The sequence below is a fragment of the Miniopterus natalensis genome, chromosome 19 (assembly GCF_054644295.1).
Source record: "Miniopterus natalensis isolate mMinNat1 chromosome 19, mMinNat1.hap1, whole genome shotgun sequence".
NCBI lineage: Eukaryota > Metazoa > Chordata > Mammalia > Chiroptera > Miniopteridae > Miniopterus > Miniopterus natalensis.
The window spans coordinates 14773359-14792910 of record NC_142099.1 but is presented as its reverse complement, the minus strand read 5'-3'; the positions used below and the strand labels follow the sequence as shown (position 1 = coordinate 14792910).

The 19552-nt window shown below is 40.9% G+C and overlaps 1 protein-coding gene across 3 annotated transcripts; it reads left to right on the top strand.

Annotated features, from left to right (window-relative positions):
• The first annotated feature begins 287 nt into the window (after window positions 1–287).
• PRKAB2 (protein kinase AMP-activated non-catalytic subunit beta 2) lies at window positions 288–18456 on the top strand. Of its 3 annotated transcripts, XR_001603856.2 has the most exons (9): window positions 509–605; window positions 4838–5004; window positions 6005–6098; window positions 6342–6462; window positions 9818–9951; window positions 10687–10755; window positions 11466–11568; window positions 12642–12678; window positions 13760–13805. XR_001603856.2 is itself a non-coding variant. In XM_016221580.2 (8 exons), the coding sequence occupies exons 1-8, from the start codon at window positions 450–452 to the stop codon at window positions 13777–13779; spliced, it is 798 nt and encodes a 265-aa protein (XP_016077066.2). In that variant the 5' UTR covers window positions 288–449; the 3' UTR covers window positions 13780–18456. The 3 variants fall into 3 exon arrangements, 2 of the variants coding, with proteins under 2 accessions (XP_016077066.2, XP_087684227.1); XM_016221580.2 differs by lacking the exon at window positions 11466–11568 and having other exon boundaries at window positions 288–605; window positions 13760–18456; XM_087828101.1 differs by lacking the exons at window positions 11466–11568; window positions 12642–12678 and having other exon boundaries at window positions 288–605; window positions 13760–18456.
• Window positions 18457–19552: the final 1096 nt, after the last annotated feature.

Here is a 19552-nt window from a genome sequence, read left to right as displayed (position 1 = left end):
GGGGCGCGGCGCGGGCCGCAATGCCGGCCTAGCACCCATTTTAGGAGGAAACCCCCGTCGCTCCCAGGCGCGGCTTCAATTTCAATAACTTTATTGGCGGCTTTATCGGCAGAACACCCGTCGCGCCGGCGGCCGGGAAGGAGGGAGCGCGTCGCGGGAGGTGATGGGGGTGCGGGTGTGAACGCGGGGATGCAGGGGAGTTCCCGAAAGCGGGTTTCCTGAGCAGCGGACCTCGAGGGGGCCGGGGGGGGGGGGAGTGGGGGGGTTCGGGGCGTTCCTGGAGGCCCAGGAGGGAAGGGCCCAGAGACGGCTTCCCTGCGGCGGGGATTCCCTTCACCGCGTCCCCAGGCGAAGGGGCGGGGCCGGAGGTGTCCCTGACGCGGCCGCCGGGGCGTCCCTCGCCCCGTGTTGTTCCCCGCGGCAGGTGGCCGCGGACTCGAGCTGCAGCCATGGGAAACACCGCGAGCGAGCGGGTGGCGGGGGAGCGCCACGGCGCCAAGGCTGCGCGCGCCGAGGGCGCCGGCGGCCACGGCCCGGGCAAGGAGCACAGGATCATGGTGGGCAGCACTGACGACCCCAGCGTCTTCAGCCTGCCGGACTCCAAGGTGAGCGTCCCCACGCCCCCAGTCGTGGCAATTCCGCAGCGGGCTTATTTCTTAGTTCTTATGACGCTGACCTAGGTTACGGCTTTTTTAACTGAAGGGATTTTCCTGGAATGGAGATGTTGGATGGCAGTTCTCTTGCAATACTGCCTTCAAATAGAGGTGAGAATTATTCTTATTTTCCGACTAATCTGTCGGGCACATTTTTAGGAGAAGGACAGGAGGACCCCCGCCGCCCCCTCCCCACCGCCCCGAATGTTTGGTTCTCCTAACAGGCAGGATGTCCTCTTCTAGAGTATCCATGAATATATAGGTTGTAAGCGCTGGTGGGAAACGTCACAGTTTCTCACATTTGCCCTGAGGTGGGTACATGAATTTTTCCCCTGACAACTTCTGTGTGTCAGTATCATTTTTGCCCTTCTAGGAGCTCAGCGCTTCGGATCCTTTTTCCTTTGGCTTGGCTGTGAGCAGCAACCACTCGCTTATTTGAATCACTTTCTCCTAGTCTTGGGGCTCAGTAAAGGACATCGCTGCTCAGTTTTTGTCCCATACTCTATAGCTGTGGTGGCTGAGGGTGTGCTTCTTTCTCGCCCAGCTGTTGCTCAAGTAGCAGAGCCGATAATTCCAGGATTTCACCATTTCCCAGTGGTAGCAGTGCTTCATGATGTTACCATGGCTGAAAACGACCACCCACAGCTGCTCTGAAGACCTTGCTCCCAATTCCAAGGACTTTCAGGAAAGCAGCAACTTGTGTTCACTCTCCAGAAAGGATAGGTGGAGCTGACAGCAATGTGATTACCATCCATATGCTTTTGATCAGTTTTAGAGCTGTCAGCGTTAAATGCACTAAGGCCAACTGGGACAAAGTAAAAAAATGGAGGGATTGAGACTGGAGTGTGTTTGATGTTTCTTATTTCTTCAGAGAAATTAATAGAGAATGATTTGCCAAGTTGGTAGCACATGAAATTTGGCTCTTTTCTTGGATCCCAACTGAGAACATAATCAGAGAGAGGAGGAGTGAGAGTTAATGATTTAAAGGACCATTTTTTGGGGTTTCTTCTCTGTTCCTTTCTTCTCCCACTTCAGGACTTCTTGCTCATCATTTGGGCTGTCCATCCAGCCATCTGAATTTACTTCTTCAAGGCTTTCTCAAGGTCATCTACCTCACTGTATTTTTTACCATTTTCCTACATTGATGACTCAGGAGTTAAGAACAGTGTATTTGTCAAACTGTGACTGTGGTCATCGGTGCCCTGGATAAAAGCCAGGTTGCTGTATTTGAAATGGTTCCTGTTTTGGATCCTTCTTTCCCTTACCTCAGCCTTGCCATTTGTGAAATAAGAAAACTGGTTCACATCATTCCTGAAGTCTCTTCCAAATCTAAAATTTTATAGTTCTCAAACTATCATCTTTACTTCTTCCCTCAATGTTTTACTTAAACGTTTCAAACTGTAATTCTAATTGTTTTGTCTCTTTTCCTGATGATTTTGCTAACTTTTTAACTCAGAGTCAACAGTCTTTCTGCTAGTCAGCTATACTCATGTCTGCCACAGAAATGTCACGTCATACGTGGAAGGGCTGTCTTCCAAAGCTGGGCATATTCATCGTTTGTAGCTTTCAAATCATAAATCATAAAAGTAACTGATAGAAACAGTGGCAGTGGGGCCTCCATTGCTTTGAATGGCAACCTTCTTCAGTTCTCAATTCTGTTTGCACATTAAAATAACCTGAAATTTGTTTAAACGCTTTATGGAATATTTGAAACATTTATCATGTTTCAAAATTTAGAAAGAACGGTGTAATGAAGTCCTAAATATCTGTCACCCAGTTTAAACAATGATCTAATCATGAATGAATTTCAATCACCCATACCCAGTTCATTCTCCCCACCAATTATTTTGAAGCAAATTCCAGACATATATTATTTTATCTAAATATTTTAAGACGTAGCTCTAAAAGTGAGGTTTATTTCTTTGTTTAACATGTCATAGCATTATTATATGGTAAACTTAAAGAGATTCTCAGGCCCTATATCTGAATCAGAATCTGAAGATTATCCTTAGGCATATGTAGACATTTTTGTAATTATAATGCAGCCTGTCAGACAAGAATCCATTGCTTTAAGAATATTGAGATCAGGTTTTCTCTTAAGCCACTTATATAATGTGAAAGTCCCTTCATTTCTCTTTCTCTGTTTACTTTGGATTATGCTGCTACTGGTGTCTCATTGCAGTTTTGAGGAATACCGAGAGGCATTATGGAAGTTAGACTTCCCCAGCCATTTTTAAAATAAAGTCCAAATGAATAAGCTAGTCCTTTTAAAAAAAACCCACATTATTTTATTTGGTAATCTTTTTTTTAAATATGTTTTTATTGATTCTAGGGAGAGAGAGAGAGAGAAAAAACATCGATTGGCTGCCTCTCACACCCACCCTAAGTAGGGATCGAGCCCACAACCCTGGGCATGTATCCTGACCGAAAATCAAACAGGCAACCTTTTGGTGCACAGTACAAAGCCCAACCAACTGAGCCACCTGGCCAGGGCTATTTGGTGATACTATACAGTCTTATTTTTCTGTTTACCAACGTCATTTACGCCAATGTAAAGTGGGGCTCAGCAAACTTTTTCTGTAAAGGGCCAGATAGTAAATATTTTAGACTCTGAAGACCACATAGTTTCTCACAACTACCCATTTCTGCCACTAGCATGAAAATATCTGTAGATACTAAGTAAATGAATGAATGTGCTATTTTCCAATAAAAATGTGTTTATAAAAGCATCTGGCTCACTGGCCATAGTTTGCCAACTCTTCTTCTAAAGGATGGTATGTGGAGAGACTCTTCCAAGACATGACCTCTGCTTGACCCTCTACCTACATCCAGCTAGATCCCAGCCAGAACAGACTGCTTCCTGTAAATCCCCTCAGAGACTGTCTGACTGGCCCATCCCCTATGCCCCAGTGTGCTGGTTCCTGGAACAGGCCTTTGCCCTACCCCGGGCAGGCACTAAGGCTGTTTTCCCTTATCTGGGGCAGCTCTTGCCCCAGGACCACTATCAAGCCCTACTCCATAGGGCTTGGAGTATAGCCACATGATGAGGCCCCAGATGAGCCTCATGTAAGTTTTCTTAATAAACTCTTGATTTAATGATGGTGTTGTCAGCCTCTTTCTTCAGTTTGCCAGTCCCAAGAAATTTTCCCAACGTCGTAATGAAAAGAAACTAAGTAAGGAGTCAATATTTTTCAGAATCCTACAGACCTCATTTGATACTAGAACTGTTTTTGTTGAAGGAAGCTGTATTTTTTATTTGATGTTCCTTGAGGCTCCAGAATTTTCATTCCTACTCCTGAAATAATTAGTATAAACCTGACATAGGTGAACAAATAAGATTTCATAACCACTTCTCAAAATTTAAGAAACCAATGATGTGGGTTTTATATTTTTAATGCCCTTTGTAACCTATTAGCTAAAATGGAGTTTATGAATTATTTATGAATTTCAGTATCTCTGTCTTCTATTACAACTGATAATTGAGAGCTGTTCATACTTGCATGTGAAAAATACATGGCTCACTTAATTATTTTTTATAGAACCATACTTTTATTTTTTTGGTGCCCTGACCGGGAATCGAACCTCAGTCTCCTGGATCCTAGGTCGATGCTCAGCTGCTGAGCCATGCCCGGCCAGGCAGAACCATACTTTTAAAATATGATTTTATTGATTTTAGAGAGAGAAAAAGGGAGAGGGAGAAACATCAATGAGAGAGAAACATTGATTCGCTGCCTCCTGAGTCCCCCCTACTGGGGATCAAGCCCGCAACCTGGACATATGCCCTGACTGGGAATTGAACCAGCGTCCTCTTGGTGCATGGGACCACACTCAACCAACTGAGCCACACCAGCCAGGGCAAGAACCACACTTTATTTTCACATTTTTTTCCTCTTAAGAGGCACTTGGAAGCATATAATAATTGCCTGCTTGTGAGTTAATGTGATAACAGGAAATAGACTTGGAAGTTAGGATGTGATTTGGACAGCCCTCGAGCATAAGCCATTTGACCATTGGTCCTAGATGAGTTATTTTTCTATAGTGTGTTCAAAACTTGATTTAGTTGCTAATTTCAGAGCTTATTGGTTCTTAGCAGAAACCTAGCACCCCTCTCAGCCCTAGGGAGGAGAGTGACCTTTTAAGAATTCCTGGGTCACAATTTAGGGATGACCTAATCCTTCTTACAGCTCCCTGGGGACAAAGAGTTTGTATCATGGCAGCAGGATTTGGAGGACTCCGTAAAGCCCACACAGCAGGCCCGGCCCACTGTTATCCGCTGGTCTGAAGGAGGCAAGGAGGTCTTCATCTCTGGGTCCTTCAACAATTGGAGCACCAAGATTCCACTGATTAAGAGGTGAAGACAAGTGTCTTGATTGAGTCTATAGAGTCCAGGAGTAGAGACCTGGCTGGACTACTACTCTCCATTTTCTAGGGACTCTTGAACATTTTCTGTGACCAGTGACTATATCTGTGACTTTTTAAAAATCTCGTAGTGAGTCCGGTGTTTTACCACTCAGAGGGATTTATAGCTTTGTGGGCACATTCTTTAGGACTATGTTAATTCAGGTCCTTTCTATGCTTGTAGGACGTATTCTATAACTAGCTGAGTCCAGTTGCTCTGACTTCTGCGCTAAAACAAAAACATGGTGAAGTTCTAGGTAGTGTTATTTGTGGCCTGCAGAGCAATAATGAATTATTTAAGTGATTATCAAAAAGGCCTACCTGTCAGTACGTAATTCTCCAGAAGATGCTCACCAAAATGTGGAAAGGGTACCTTGAGCCACTTCTGTATCCCGAACCTACCTACTATCTTATTTACACTTGTGAAGGATCTGTTCTCCTAAAGCAAAATAATTGTACAAAGGGGAGATTAACATTTTTATTCTTTTCCAGACATTAGTTAAGAACTAAAGTTATTGGGAGGGCCTGGCAGATACATTCTGAACATGATATAGGAAAGGAAACGGGGTTTATCAATTATTATTTTAAATATGTCTTTATTAATTTCAGAGAGAGGAAGGGAGAAGGGGAGGGAGAGAAAGAGATAGAAACATCAGTAATGAGAGAGTCATTGATTGGCTGCCTCTTGCAGGTCCCCTACTGGGGATCGAGCCCACAACCCAGGCATGTGCCTTGATCAGGAATCAAACCTCTATCTCCTGGATCATAGGTCAGTGCTCAACTGCTGAGCCACACTGGCTGGGCTATAAATTATTTTTCACTTTGGGGGCTACAATCGCTTAGCAATGTGAGCGATAATTGGTATGATATTTTGATTGTCTCATGGTTTTTAAATTTACATTCCGTCTTCTGATAGGAACTTGGCCTGTTTAACTTTCTGTTTTCTTCTGTAGTCATAATGACTTTGTGGCCATCCTGGACCTCCCTGAGGGAGAGCACCAATACAAGTTCTTTGTGGATGGACAGTGGGTTCATGATCCATCAGAGGTAAGGCCTTGATCTCCGAGGATAACCACTAACTTAGCAGTCTCCTCTTAGCTATTATTCCCCTTGGTGTCAAACTTCATTGCTGTAAGGATTGATGGGCAGCTGCTCTCCTGCACTGGAGGATTTATCTCTTAATAAAAAGATGGAGGTGGCGAGTATGATCATTTTTTAAAAGAGGAGAGTTGAATGGAAGAGATGGATTTGAAACAGGGACTCATAAATTTTTTCCATTCACTGTTTCAGCCTGTGGTTACCAGTCAGCTTGGCACGATTAACAATTTGATCCATGTCAAAAAATCTGATTTTGAGGTGTTTGATGCTTTAAAACTAGATTCAATGGAAAGCTCCGAGACATCTTGTCGAGGTAATTTTGTAGTATTTGCTCTTTCTTGGTGTTTTTTTCTTATAATGCATGTTCCTTCCCAAGAGTGGTTTTTATTTGTTGTTTTTTCATTTTCTCACTGTGAGGCAAAAGTAGGTTTACAGTTGTGAGTACTTGAAACACAGTTTATTCTTGTATTACTACTTATTAATCATTGTATTATTTTCCATACAAACAATTCTAAGCCTACTTTTGGCCCACCCTGTATAATTCTGTAAGCATTTAGGTCCTGTTATCTGAGACAAAAAAATATCTCAGTTTAGAGTATTTAATTTCACACTTTAACCAGGATCTACAGCAGGGGTGGGGAACATCTGGCCCGCGGGCTGTATGCGGCCCACAAAATCATTTGGTGTGGCCCTGCTAAGGAAACCACAGGTGGGACTCAAAATTCAATAAATCTAGGAGCTTTTTACATAGCTAATTTTTTTTTTTTTTTAAATATATCTTTATTGATTTCAGAGAGAGGAAAGGAGAGGGAGAGAGAGAGAAAAAAACATCAGTGATGAAAGAGTCATTGATCTGCTGCCTCGCCCGCAACCGGGGCATGTGCCCTGACCGGGAATTGAACCCCGATCGCCTGGATCCTAGGTAGATGCTCAACCGCTGAGCCATGCCTGGCCGGGCACATAGCTAATTTTTAAGTTGATAATTTTGTATGGCCCTCAAATGATGTTACAAATATCCAAATGGTCCTTGGCAGAAAAAAAGATTCCCCACCCCTGATCTACAGTAAGACATTTGTTTTACATTGTAACCCAATACACACACACACACACAACTGTAACACTTGTGTTTCTGTAAAACACAAGTCTTACAGAACAATGTTTGCCTTTATTGCATCTGAGGCACTCTATTTTCTTTTTATCCTTTTTCTTGAATTTATCTTTATTGTTGAAAGTATTACAGGTGTCTCATTATTTCCCCCCAGTTGACCCCCTCCACCTCGCTCCCACTCCCTCCCCAGGCCTTCACCCCATTATTGACTGTGTCCATGAGTTATGCATATATGCATATAACTTCTTATCCTTTCTTTTTAAAGTCATTAATGGGCTATGGCCCATAGTTTAGAAAGCTATTTCTAATAATTCAAGCTTTTTATTGACCTTTGGTGGTTTCACTCCTCAGAGGCTTGATTTGTCTGGTTTGCCTAACTTCTGCAGTGTTATAGGACCCTACAGGTGTGGCAGTCTTTGGGGAAAGAGGGGGTTACAAAATCCCATAATTCTTTTGTGTGTATGTTAACTGAAATTTTGTAAGTTTTTCAATTAAAAAAAATGCCTTGGGAGAGTAAAAGGCCTGTATCCTTTTGCTTCTCCCAATATTATTTTTTCCAAGGCCTTCATCTCTGTGTACATTTGCTGCAGCACCAGAAGCATGATTTGCTAACCACACTCACAGTTACCATTTTGTTACTTTGCAATAAAGGCAATGACTGTCTATAGAACTGTGTGCACTGTGTTCCTAGTGAGCATACTTCTCCCTTGTGGGTTCAAAGCCTGCCTCTGCTACTGACTAACTTTGCCATCATGGACAAGTCCTTCAACCTTTTTGGTTCTCAGTTCCTTATAAGTAAAATTGGAGCTATTCTCAATGATTCTCAATGATTCTCAACTAAGGAGACACAGTACCTTAAATGGGGCAAATTAGAATCTCAGGGCACAAAGAGTGGCCTACTAAAAGAAGCAGTTTCCAAAAGAATAATCAATAGTATAATTGTCTGTATAGGAAAATTATAAAAATACTGTTTTCATTATATAAGCTCAGAAAGTAAAGTTGGACATTCTTCTTGGCTGGTGGGGCAGTGATTCAAAAGAGTTTAAGAATTCTGAATTAAATCATGAGGCCACTTGTGACTAAATTTTTGTATTACATAATTCTGATAAAGCAGTCAATAAATAATAGACATACAGTCATAACTATGTAGAAAGAGGACTAGCATACTTTTGTTATTTCTTTCTTCCCTCTTTCACCCAATTTCCTGATCCGCTGAGGTAAGGTTTAGAATACATTTTATTAGGAATCTGCAGACAATGGGTTTTAATCTGCATTCAGTGACCATGTTGCTATGTATGTGACTTTGGGCAAATCACTTAACCAATTTGTTTTTTTAAATTTTGGATGAAAAGAAAAAAACTTTCTAAGTACTTCCTAGGTGTGTTTTATGGATCACATGACAAAATAACAGAGCATTTTGAAAAATTTCAAGTTCTATATATTTTTAAGATATTGTTTAATATAGCAGTATTATTGCTACTCTCTTTTGCCTCTCATTTGGATTGTTACTGCTTTTTGTCTATTAACAATAGTGCTGTTTGGGGTTTTTTTTAATATCTTTATTGATTTCAGAGAGAGGAAAGGAGAGGGGGAGAGAGATAGAAACATCAATGATGAGAGAGTCATGGGTCGGCCCCCTCCTGCACGCCCCTAACTGGGGATTGGGCCCGCAACCCGGTCATGTGCCCTGACCCAGAATCGAACCCTGATCACCTAGATCCTAGGTCGACACTCAACTGCTGAGCCATGCCCGGCCAGGCAATGCTGTTTTGAACGTTTGTGTTCAAGTTTTTGTGTAGACCTATGTTTTCATTTCTCTCGGCTATATACCCAGGAATATAATTTCTGGGTCATCTGGTAACTTTATGTTTAACTTTTGAAGGAACTGCCAAACTGTTCTCCAAAGGAGCTGGGAATAGTACAAAGGTTCCAATTGCTCCACATACTTGCCAGTAATTATTGTTATTGTGAGTCTTTCTTATTATAGCCATCTAAGTGAATGTTAAGTGGTATCTTATTATGGTTTTTATTTGCATTTCCCTAATGACTACTATATTATTAGTAATTTTGTCCTCATTGTTGCAATCATGGTAGTATAAGTATCTTAGAGTTTATAACCTTATGTGTTGCTTGGGTGGAAAAAGAAGAAATCTAAACTTTTCATCTTGTTTGACAGTTTACAACGTATTGTCATATCTGTTATCTTACTTGATCCCTTTAAAAACATTGTAGAATAGGGCAGAGATTCTTTTTATTTTATGAATGAAGAAGTTGACGATAGTGGCAGGATCTGTCCCACATCATACAACTGATAAATGGAGTACTTCCCAAAACCTATGTCTTTTACCCCTCATCTTCTCCTCTGAACTTCCTGGTTTATGTTCAGGATAATTCAGACTTTGCTTTTGTCTACAACTTATAGTTGTAGACCCAACATGTCACAAGTTTATGATCCATGACTTCTATGTATTTTCTATTAGCTGCCATGGTAATGACATTTTTTTCATGCATTTTTAGTAGTCCTCTAACTTTCCCTTATATTTCGGTAAATGTCTTCCAGACCTTTCCAGCTCACCCCCAGGGCCTTATGGTCAAGAAATGTATGTGTTTCGATCTGAGGAGAGATTCAAATCCCCACCTATCTTGCCTCCTCACCTTCTCCAAGTTATTCTTAACAAGGACACTAATATTTCTGTGAGTATCCTGAGAGAATTGCTGGGGCATCTTGGGGTCACTAAGACCATTTGAGCTAAAGTTTAGTAACCCTAGAGGTTGGGATTATTACAAAGGTATGTTGAGAGTATAAATCATATATATGGAAAAAAGAAGAAATCTAATCTTTTCATATTGTTATCATATATGTAGATATATATTACAGATTCTTTTTTCCAGGGCTGAGTTGTGACTTTTCCAAGTCTGATATCAAAATTCATAGTTGTCTTCTGCTCCAAATATTCAGGCCCAGAGCTGTGGATTACTAGAACCAGTTTCAGGGACTTATATTCCAACTTATATTCCTTATGGCATATTTATCATTTAAGGATATAGAAAAGAAGTAGAAGGGTTTTGTTTTGTTTTTCTTTTCTTATAATTCACATTTCTAGTCAATTCACGATTTCCATTACGATTACTGTTGCCTCTTAACCTGAATCTTCTATGTGTTATGAGCAAGATTTTTGTCTTAGCTCTGTTAAGGAAGATGAATAGATGCTGAGGCTTAGGGTTTCTGCCCTGGATGCAGAATTTTCCTGATTTCCTGTAATGAGAATGTGTTATTGATATATACAAGGGTGAGTGCAATATTTAAAAGAAGCAGTACATACTAGTTTAGAGTTTCTCAGTCCCAAAGGGCTCGCAAGAAGAGTAAACTGCTTCATTTTAGACTGTGCATTTAACCCCATTCAGTGATTTTTTTTTTTCCTCTCTTAGTGTGATCCAGCCTTGCTCCCTGAGCCAAATCATGTTATGCTGAACCATCTCTATGCGTTGTCCATTAAGGTAAGTGGTGGGGCTGGCTCTTCACAGAGCTCCCCAAAACGGGAGGGACGTGTAACATATGTTCTCCAGTTGTTGCTCTGCTTCTTCACTGAAGCTGAGGCTGGCAGTAATGGTCAAATTATAGAGAACTTTTTTAAACTAGTGGGTGGGTTTTTTGATTTTTTTTAAAAAAGTTTTAGTCTCAAAAAGTTTCTGCACAGCAAGAGAAACCTCCAACAAAACTAAAAGGAAACCAGCTGAAGGGAGGAAGATACTTGCAAACAGCTCCAAAAAGGAGCTGATATTCAAAATACATAAAGAACTCATGCAACTCAACACCAAACAAATAATCCAGTTAAAAAATGGGCAGAAGACCTGAGCACACACTTCTCCCAAGAAGACATACAATTAGCCAACACATATATGAAGAGGTGTTCAACTTCACTAGCTATTAGGTAAATGCAAATCAAAACCACAATGAGATACCACCTCATACCTATTACAATGGCTACTATCAGCAAGGCAAGTAATAAGTTGGAGAGGATGTGGAGAAAAGAGAAGCCTCATTCACTGTGGTGCAAATGCAGCTATTATGAAAACAGTATGGAGGCTCCTCAAAAAACTAAGAATAGAGCTACCTTATGTCCCAGCAATCCCCTTTCTGGGTATCTACCTGAAAAATTTGAAAGCATTTATTTGCAAAGATATATGCATCCCTGTGTTCATTGCAGCATTATACACAGTGGCCAAGACATGGAAACAACCAACGTGTCCTTCAGTGGATGATTAGATAAAGAAGATGTCGTACATGTACACAGAGAACACTACTCAGCCGTAAGAAAGGATGAAATACTGCCATTGTGACAACATGGGTGGGCCTTGAGCGTATTGTGCTAAGTGAGATAAGTCAGTCAGGAAAAGCTAAGAACCATATGATTCTTAGGTATGGGATATAAAACTGAAACTCATAGGCACAGACAACAGTATGGCGGTTACCAGAGGGAAGGGGGGTGGGGAATAGTAAAGGGTAACAGGGACCAAATATATGGTGATGGAAGATGATTTGACTTTGAGTGGTGGACACACACTGCAAGATACAGATCATGTTTCATAGAAATGTACATTTGAAACCTATATGACCTTATTAACCAATGCCATTCCAATAAACTTAATTTTAAAAAGTCTTAGTCTCTATATCTATATTCTGGCTAGCTGAATTTCCCTGTGATTCAATGAAGTTTTTTGCTCCCTGGTTTCTTTGTGGGTAGCTATAACCTTTGTACTACCTACTTAATTAAATTTGAGTTCATAGCACTAGAATTTTATTTGCAGAAAAAGCAAGTTTAGCTTCTAGTTCAAAGAATGCTTAAATGTGATACTAAGGCTCGCACTTTTTAAAAGGTGGACACATCTGCTTTCAGGTGCCTCAATCATATATACCCAAGAGGTTACATCTCTCCTATATACTAGAAATTTGACCAGATTTGCTGTGTCTCCTCCAACTCTTAGAGTCCTTCTTGGTTTTTCTGCTGCTTTAAAGTCTAGGTTGAAAATATCTGTTCAGTCTAGTCATGTCTTTGTGGTTTGGCTATAGGAATAAAATTTTATGTTGCTCTACAGTTACCAGACTAGGCTGATCATTACCAGAATCACCTGGGAAGCTTGTGAAACTAGAGATTCAGAGGCTACATTCTCCAGGGATTCTGAATAAGTACATCTAGGATAGGCCCTAGTCATCTTTTCAAGCTGCTTGTGTTTCTTAGATGTGCATCAGATAAGGGAAATCATTGATCCAGTTTCTTTAATAGATGACTTCTTTAACAAGTACTTTTAAAATATATATTACTGAATTTATTTTTTATAATAACCTTGTGTAGTAAGTACTATTTTTAACCCCTGTTTTATAGATAAAGAAACTAAAGCTCAGAGAAGGTCATATTGCCAGTAAGTACCAGAGAGAGGACTGAAGTCCAGTCCTCCTATCCTCATTACATGTTCTTTCCTAGAGATTACTGTGCCAGGTCTTTCCAAGTAGGTCCTTCTCTCACCTGCTTCTCATTCTACCAAACCCTTCTTGGAGTTAACTTTTTACCTGCCTTGCTTCTGTCATATTTAGACTATGATCAGCATTCCCTGGTCCCTGAATGTTAATCTGGGAACCATTCATTGTGGATAAACAGTATAGGGGAAAATGGGAAGATGCACTGGTTTCTCAGTTGGATCTGCTTGGGTTCTTTGGGATCTGACTGAACTTTTGCCTTCTCTAACTGCTTTTTGGCTATCAATGGATGTCCACAGGCCTGCTGTCTTCTCTTGTGGCACACACATTGCCTGTAATACAGCCTGGGAAATTGTATCTTTTACTTTTCACACTGGTCTTGAGTATTGTGATTCACCTTGGCCTTGACCCGGATTGTTTAGGCTATTTGGATTGAGTGTCTTTCCTAGGAGGATTTTGGGGTCTACTTTTTCCAAGGATAGAAGGGGATTCCTGAGTCCCCTCTTGATCAGAGAAGACTTTTTAAGTTCATCCTTGGTGTTAAATGGAAATTAGACCTGCTTCAGGGCTTCAAAATGGTTTTTTAAAAGGATCACTGCCCTTTCTTCTCACTGCATTTACAGCTTCCTTCTATAATTGGATGTCAAGATGTTTCTTTCTTTTTTTCTTTGCTAGGTTTAAACCCAATATTCAAATTTAAAATGGGGAAGGGAGTGAAGTAGGAGACTAATATTTCTTCAACACCTATTATGTGTCAGGTACTTTCCCAGATATTCTGGTTTAATCATCAGAGCCACCTTAATGGTAGGTATTACCCTTTTAATGATGAGAAAAAAGACTTACTGACATAAAGTAGATTATTCAAGGCCACAAACAGAGTAATGGTAGGATATAGGATCAGAATTTAAGTTGATTTGACTCCAAAACCAAACTCCTTCTGTAGTATCGAATTATGTCTCTTAAAAGTGAACAACTGTGTACCACCTGAACTAATGAATTAGCTGCATGTGTTTCTTTTCCTTTTAGGACAGTGTGATGGTCCTTAGTGCAACCCATCGCTACAAGAAGAAGTATGTCACTACTCTGCTGTACAAGCCCATCTGAAGGAATCCCTTCCTGCCTCCCAGGCTTCAGAAGCATTTCCCTTGCCTTTCTGGACTGGACCAGTCTTACCTGAGACTGGAAGGCTGATTTGCTTTGAGGCTGACCTGTGTTTCAGAGCCTCTGAGTAGGATGCTCTGCTTTTGCATTTGATTGAAGATGAGAGCTTTATGAATTCATGGAATTTATTTTAAAAAGAAAATTACATATATATATATATAGGCGAGGAAGGTTAATGGAAGCCTCCTAGCTAGAAGTATTCTGTCTGTGGGGACTCACCAAGAACTGTTTGGGGATGCTGCAGGAAGAACTTTCATTATAGGAAGCTTTTTTCCTAAAATGAATGAAGAGCAAACTCAGGATCCTTGATGGGGGGAGAGTCTCACTGCTACCTTGGCTTTCCAAGGGATGGACTTGTGCCATACTCGGCCCTACTCACAGCTGCCTCCTTGCAGGGGCAGCTTTTCTTGCATGGGTTTTTTGTATTCCCAGAGTATGTGGCACAATCTGCGTTGCTGGGTTTTTTTGTTTTGTGGTGTGCCTGAGGATACAATCTGTGTTTTTTATATAATACCAGATGCCCCACAAGAACCCTTTTTTCCTGTCATTTCACATTCTTGCTTTGATAACATTTTCAGATCCTATACCTGACTGTCCCCTAACACAAAAACTCATTGGATAAATGACCCCTTTCAAAGGGTTTGTGATATCAGCCCCACCTCGAGACTAGAGCTGCCAGAAAGTCTTTTTTAACCCAGCACAGGCCCAGGCCACTTTGTTACCGCTTGTTCTAACTTCTACTAAGGAAAATATGGCTCAACATTATAAGAAAGGCAGGAAGCACTGGCCAGTGTGGCTAAGTGGTTACAGTGTTGGCCCACGTACCAAAGGGTTCAATTTCCAGTGAAGGGCACGTTCCAGGGTTGCAGTTCAATCCCTGGTCCCGACAGGTGTGCGTGGGAGGCAACCATTCGATGTATTTCTTTCACATCGATGTTTCTCTCTTTCTCTCTCCTCTCCCTCCTTCCTTCCCTACCACTCTGTAAAAGTCAATGGAAAAAATATCCTCAGGTGAGGATTAACAAAAAAAAAGAAAAGAAAGGCAGGAATGCAGAAAGTCTTGTTTTAGTTTAATGCTACGGCTTAGGCTATATTGGCAGATTCCTATAGGTTTTCCCACTTGGCCTGGCCCTGTTCCATGTTCTCTTTCTCAGAGCAGACAGCTTTGGAGGTGGGAAAACCTTCATGTCTTTCGTCCTTGGAAGATTTTTATGTGCCTACATTTTTCTTTAATCAAAAATGCCTTTTCATTGGTCTTAAGAGACTTCATAGGAGAATTCAGACTCTTGATAAATGGTTCCCAAGATTTTCCTCCCTAGTCTAGCTCATCATTAAACTAAATACTGCTCTAGATACAGATTTATTCAGGCTAATGTGATGCTCCTAAAAGGTTCCCTCAACTTTAGGCCAGCAAGCAAGAAAGTACCTTTGGTGTTTTCAACCACCATTTCATTATTCTGCCTCTTTTTAAAAAATATATTTGATGATGAAATGGGGTCAATGATTTCCATTTGTGGAATGAAAAGTAGCTTATTCAGTCCACTCTTGGGGTTCAAAGACAAAGCATTTTCCTGGTATTTATGGCTCTTCCATTACAGATAAATGCATGTCAGACATTCAACAGCGAAGGAGTCCAAACTTGATGTTTGACTTGATGTTTGACTTAGCTTGACTGCTAGGATGAGCCCAGTCACACTGAGGGCATTCACAGGTCAGTTCAGTTACCTCCTGCTTTCCTAGACAAAGCTGATGACAGTTATCTTCGGGTATGTACACCTCTTAGATCCCGGGTCTGAGGCAGTAACTTATGGTGGTGTTTTGCTGGGAATGCAAATTGCTAAGTGCTTTGGTGGTTAATTGCTGAGAGTAAATATTGCTTTAGCCACTCAAGGCCACCTTTGCAGCAAAAGGCTTTTGCGGAGAATTTTTATGCTCCCAACCACTTTTTGAATGGTGTGCCATTTAAAAAATCCAGGCCAAATCCTATTTTAACCAACTCAGGATCTACGTCGTCTTCAGTTAAACTAGTATTTTGTTTTCTCTAATACCCGTTAAATAAGTGGGCCACTTAGGAAGATCCAAAATCTTGGTTGTTACATAAAGAATTTTGTTGCACTAATACTTCTTGTCAACAGTATTGAAATGTAATTGCCTATATGTTCATGTATTAAAAGTTTTATTCCACACAGGTACATCAGGAAAGGGAGGCAGGAAAAGAGATCCCTTTGGTTTCTCTCAGGCCAGAGGCTTTGTTGAATTGAGTCTGGCTCCAGTGGCAGTAGGTCCTGGTGCTGTGACCTTGACATCTTTCTAGTCTGGAAACATGCAGAGAGCATCAGTGTCCCAAGCTCTGAGGCGGTCTCTCAGCCAGATGTGAAATGGGAGCCTGCCTGCTGGTATGGAAGGTGATTGGTAAGAGGAACTGGACGATGACTCCTCAGTGCTGTTCCTTCTTTATATTGCTCTCTGTCCCATGGCCCTGCGAAGTCCTATCACACTCAGTCTGTCCCTGAGACAGGGAGGAAGGTAGCCCCAAGGACAACCACTCATTCTTTTATATTGGTTAAAGGGATAGTGTACTTTCTGCAGAGAGAGTTTGGCAGGTTTTGGAAATGAATAAAATGCAAGTTTTGAAAAAATATTTTTGGCTGCTTTGGGAGGGACTATAGTAGTTTCACAGAAGTCAGAGAGTAAGTCAGGAGTTCTCAGGAGGGTTGACGTTTCAAGAACTGCATCATGGTTTGGGGGTTGTGGGAAAAGAATGACTGAGCTAAGGAGTAATACTAGGAAAATAAAGACTTTAGTAACTCAGAACTATCCTTTTTTAAAAAAAATTAAATCAGACATAACATACTGGTGTCCTTGGATCTCACAGTACAGAATTTACTGTAGAAAACATCTTTCCTTCAACTCTTGTTCCTGTTCTGTACCCTTTTTTCTGTATTCTGCTTTAACTTCATTTGTCAGGTAGGCTCTACCAGGGTTTTAAGTCAGACATTACCTAAACTAAATGTTAGTCATCTTGCTGGCATGGAGAACTTTCAAGTCGCGATTATTAGCTTGCTTTAAGCTTCGAGTTGAGTGGGACTCAGCCACTGTAGGCAACACCCCTGAAGGGCATACCTGGCCTTAATTGTTTAGCTTTTTTAAACAATGCTTATGTGGTAAAGAAACTATAAAAGAAACTAAGAGAAGTTTGAGAGGATCTTGCAAACCCTGGCCCACTCACGTCCCTTCAGTTATTTTTAGTCTCTTGTAGACCTAATGGATCTGAGCTAAAGCCTTGAAAAGTGTTGGTACTCCATGTATGCTGCTAAAATGAAGCTAAATTTGGAAAGAAGTGTTTCCTCTAGACTGGGCTTTTATTAATCTGGGCTGTAAATGGAGACGTACAATGATAGAATTCCCTGCTTTTAACTGGGGAAACTGGGCTTTTAAAATTTTGACCTCAACTAAAAATGATATGCAATAGTCCATGTTTGTGTGTATTTGAAATACATTCTGTTCTCAAAGGGTTCTAAATCCTCGTGTTCTAGTAATTTGGGGCATGGGCTTACCAGCAGATACATAATTTGTTCCTACCTTAGTCTGACTCGTCCTTACAGCCAAGTTCCTGCTGCCTTCTACTGGGGACTGCAGATCCCATTTACCAATGGGATGGAGGGTCTGGGAGGGGGAGAGGTTAGGTCTGTCTTTTAAAATTCTGGATCTAGGCATTTGTTCTTAAGCGCCAGTCACAGTTGGAGCTTGAAGGGCTGTGATTTCTGCAATGAATAGAAAAAATATATTTTTAAATTATAAGAAAAAAGAAAGGAAGAAAAGAAAAAAAATGAATCTGCTACTTATGAAGTCCAATTCTTGGTAACGGAGTCTCTCTAGGATTCATATTTGGGCTTTGTCTTGATTTGCTTTTCTCAATTGTGCTTTGAAGTGAATAAGTTTTGTTAATTAAGTTTTGTATTAGTTTCAACTTCATTTGGAAATGAATGAATGGTGTGTAGCACAGTGTTTCTGCAGTAAGATTGGTATGAAATACTAAACACTGGATTTTGTAGTCAGGTTAAATGGTCAAGGGATGCCTGCCACAAGTATTATGTATTGATCATCTTACTTTTTTCTATTTCCATCTACAGAGCACTTACGTTACCCAGGTGCAGGTTTTAGAACAGCCACGCTCACTGATGTTATTAGTCCCAGTCTCCACACTGGGTCCCATATGAGACTTATTTGAATATTAGTAAATTGGAGGATATTGGTGGCAGTTATACTGAAGCATTTTGAATTAGTGAAGCTCTGTCATAAAGGGGAAATAATACTGTAATTTGAAGAGAATTAAATATGTGAGAGTCCTTTAAATGGTGCTTTTTGTAACCTTTAGTGCTGAGGTGCAGAGCTGCTTTTCAGTATTTCATAGAGGAGTGGCATACAAGAATGGATTTTAAAACTTCTCCAAATGTAACTTGTCACTGGACTCTGATGTGTCTGAAAATTATGTGGTGTAGCACATACAGAAATGTGAGTTTCCCCCTATAAAACTATTGAATAAAAGTATTATACAGCAATACTTGAATTCCTTATTGATTACTGATTATATTATCAAGATCCTCTGCCAGCCTGGATGATGTGGCTCAGTTGGTTGGGCGTCATCCCGTACCTAAAGGTTGCTAGTTCGATTACCAGTCAGGGCACATACCTGAGTTGTGGGCTCGATCCCGGTAGAAGGTGTGCACAAGGTAGCTGGTCACTGTTTCTCACATCAATGCTTCTCTCCCTCTCTTCCTCTCTCTCTCAAAATCAATTTTTAAAATCTTAAAAAAAGATCTGTCTGCTCTGGTAGTCTCAGGACCTAAAGAATGTAAATTGCCACACAGGCACATTTAAATAAAGAGAGAAGTTATAGAGGTAGATCACAAGTGATTGTCATCTTTACATCTGCCACTTTTTCTTTTTTGTTCCGGAATATGTTGACATTAACTAGAGAAGTACAAACCCAATGATTTAATTCTCAGCACTTTCTGTAAATTGCACACTTAGCCATCCTGGGCTGGATTAGCTCAGGTCCTAGACTAATGTTTTCAGCTCTGGCTACACATACATATAACCTATGGAGATTGCATAAAAATATTGATGCCCAATCTACTACCTTTACCCCAGTTAAATGAAAATCTCTGGTATGGGGTCCAAGCATCTATATTTAAGCTCCCCAGATGATTCTAATATACATCGAGAGATAAGGACCACTATCACTCTTTCTCTGCCAGATACATACTTCATTATATATGAAAACATTATATGCTTCATTCTGACAGCAAATCACTCTCCTCAGATGGCTTTGTCCAGGGCCATGATTATAACGGGATAATTTTTGTTTTCTATCTCTGTTTCACTGGGTTTTTACATAGCTGGCCTCTGGACTTTCCCAAAAACAGCACAGCCAGTCTCCTTCATATTTGCTGCTCTAAAGATTCAACTGAGCCTGGCTGGGTGTGGCTCAGCGGTTGAGCATCAACCTAGGATCCAGGTGATCGGGGTTCAATTCCCGATCAGGGCACATGCCCGGGTTGCGGGCTCGATCCCCAGTCGGGGGCGTGCAGGAGGTGGCCGATCAATGACTCTCTCATCATTGATGTTTCTGTCTCTCCCTCTCCTTTCCCCTCT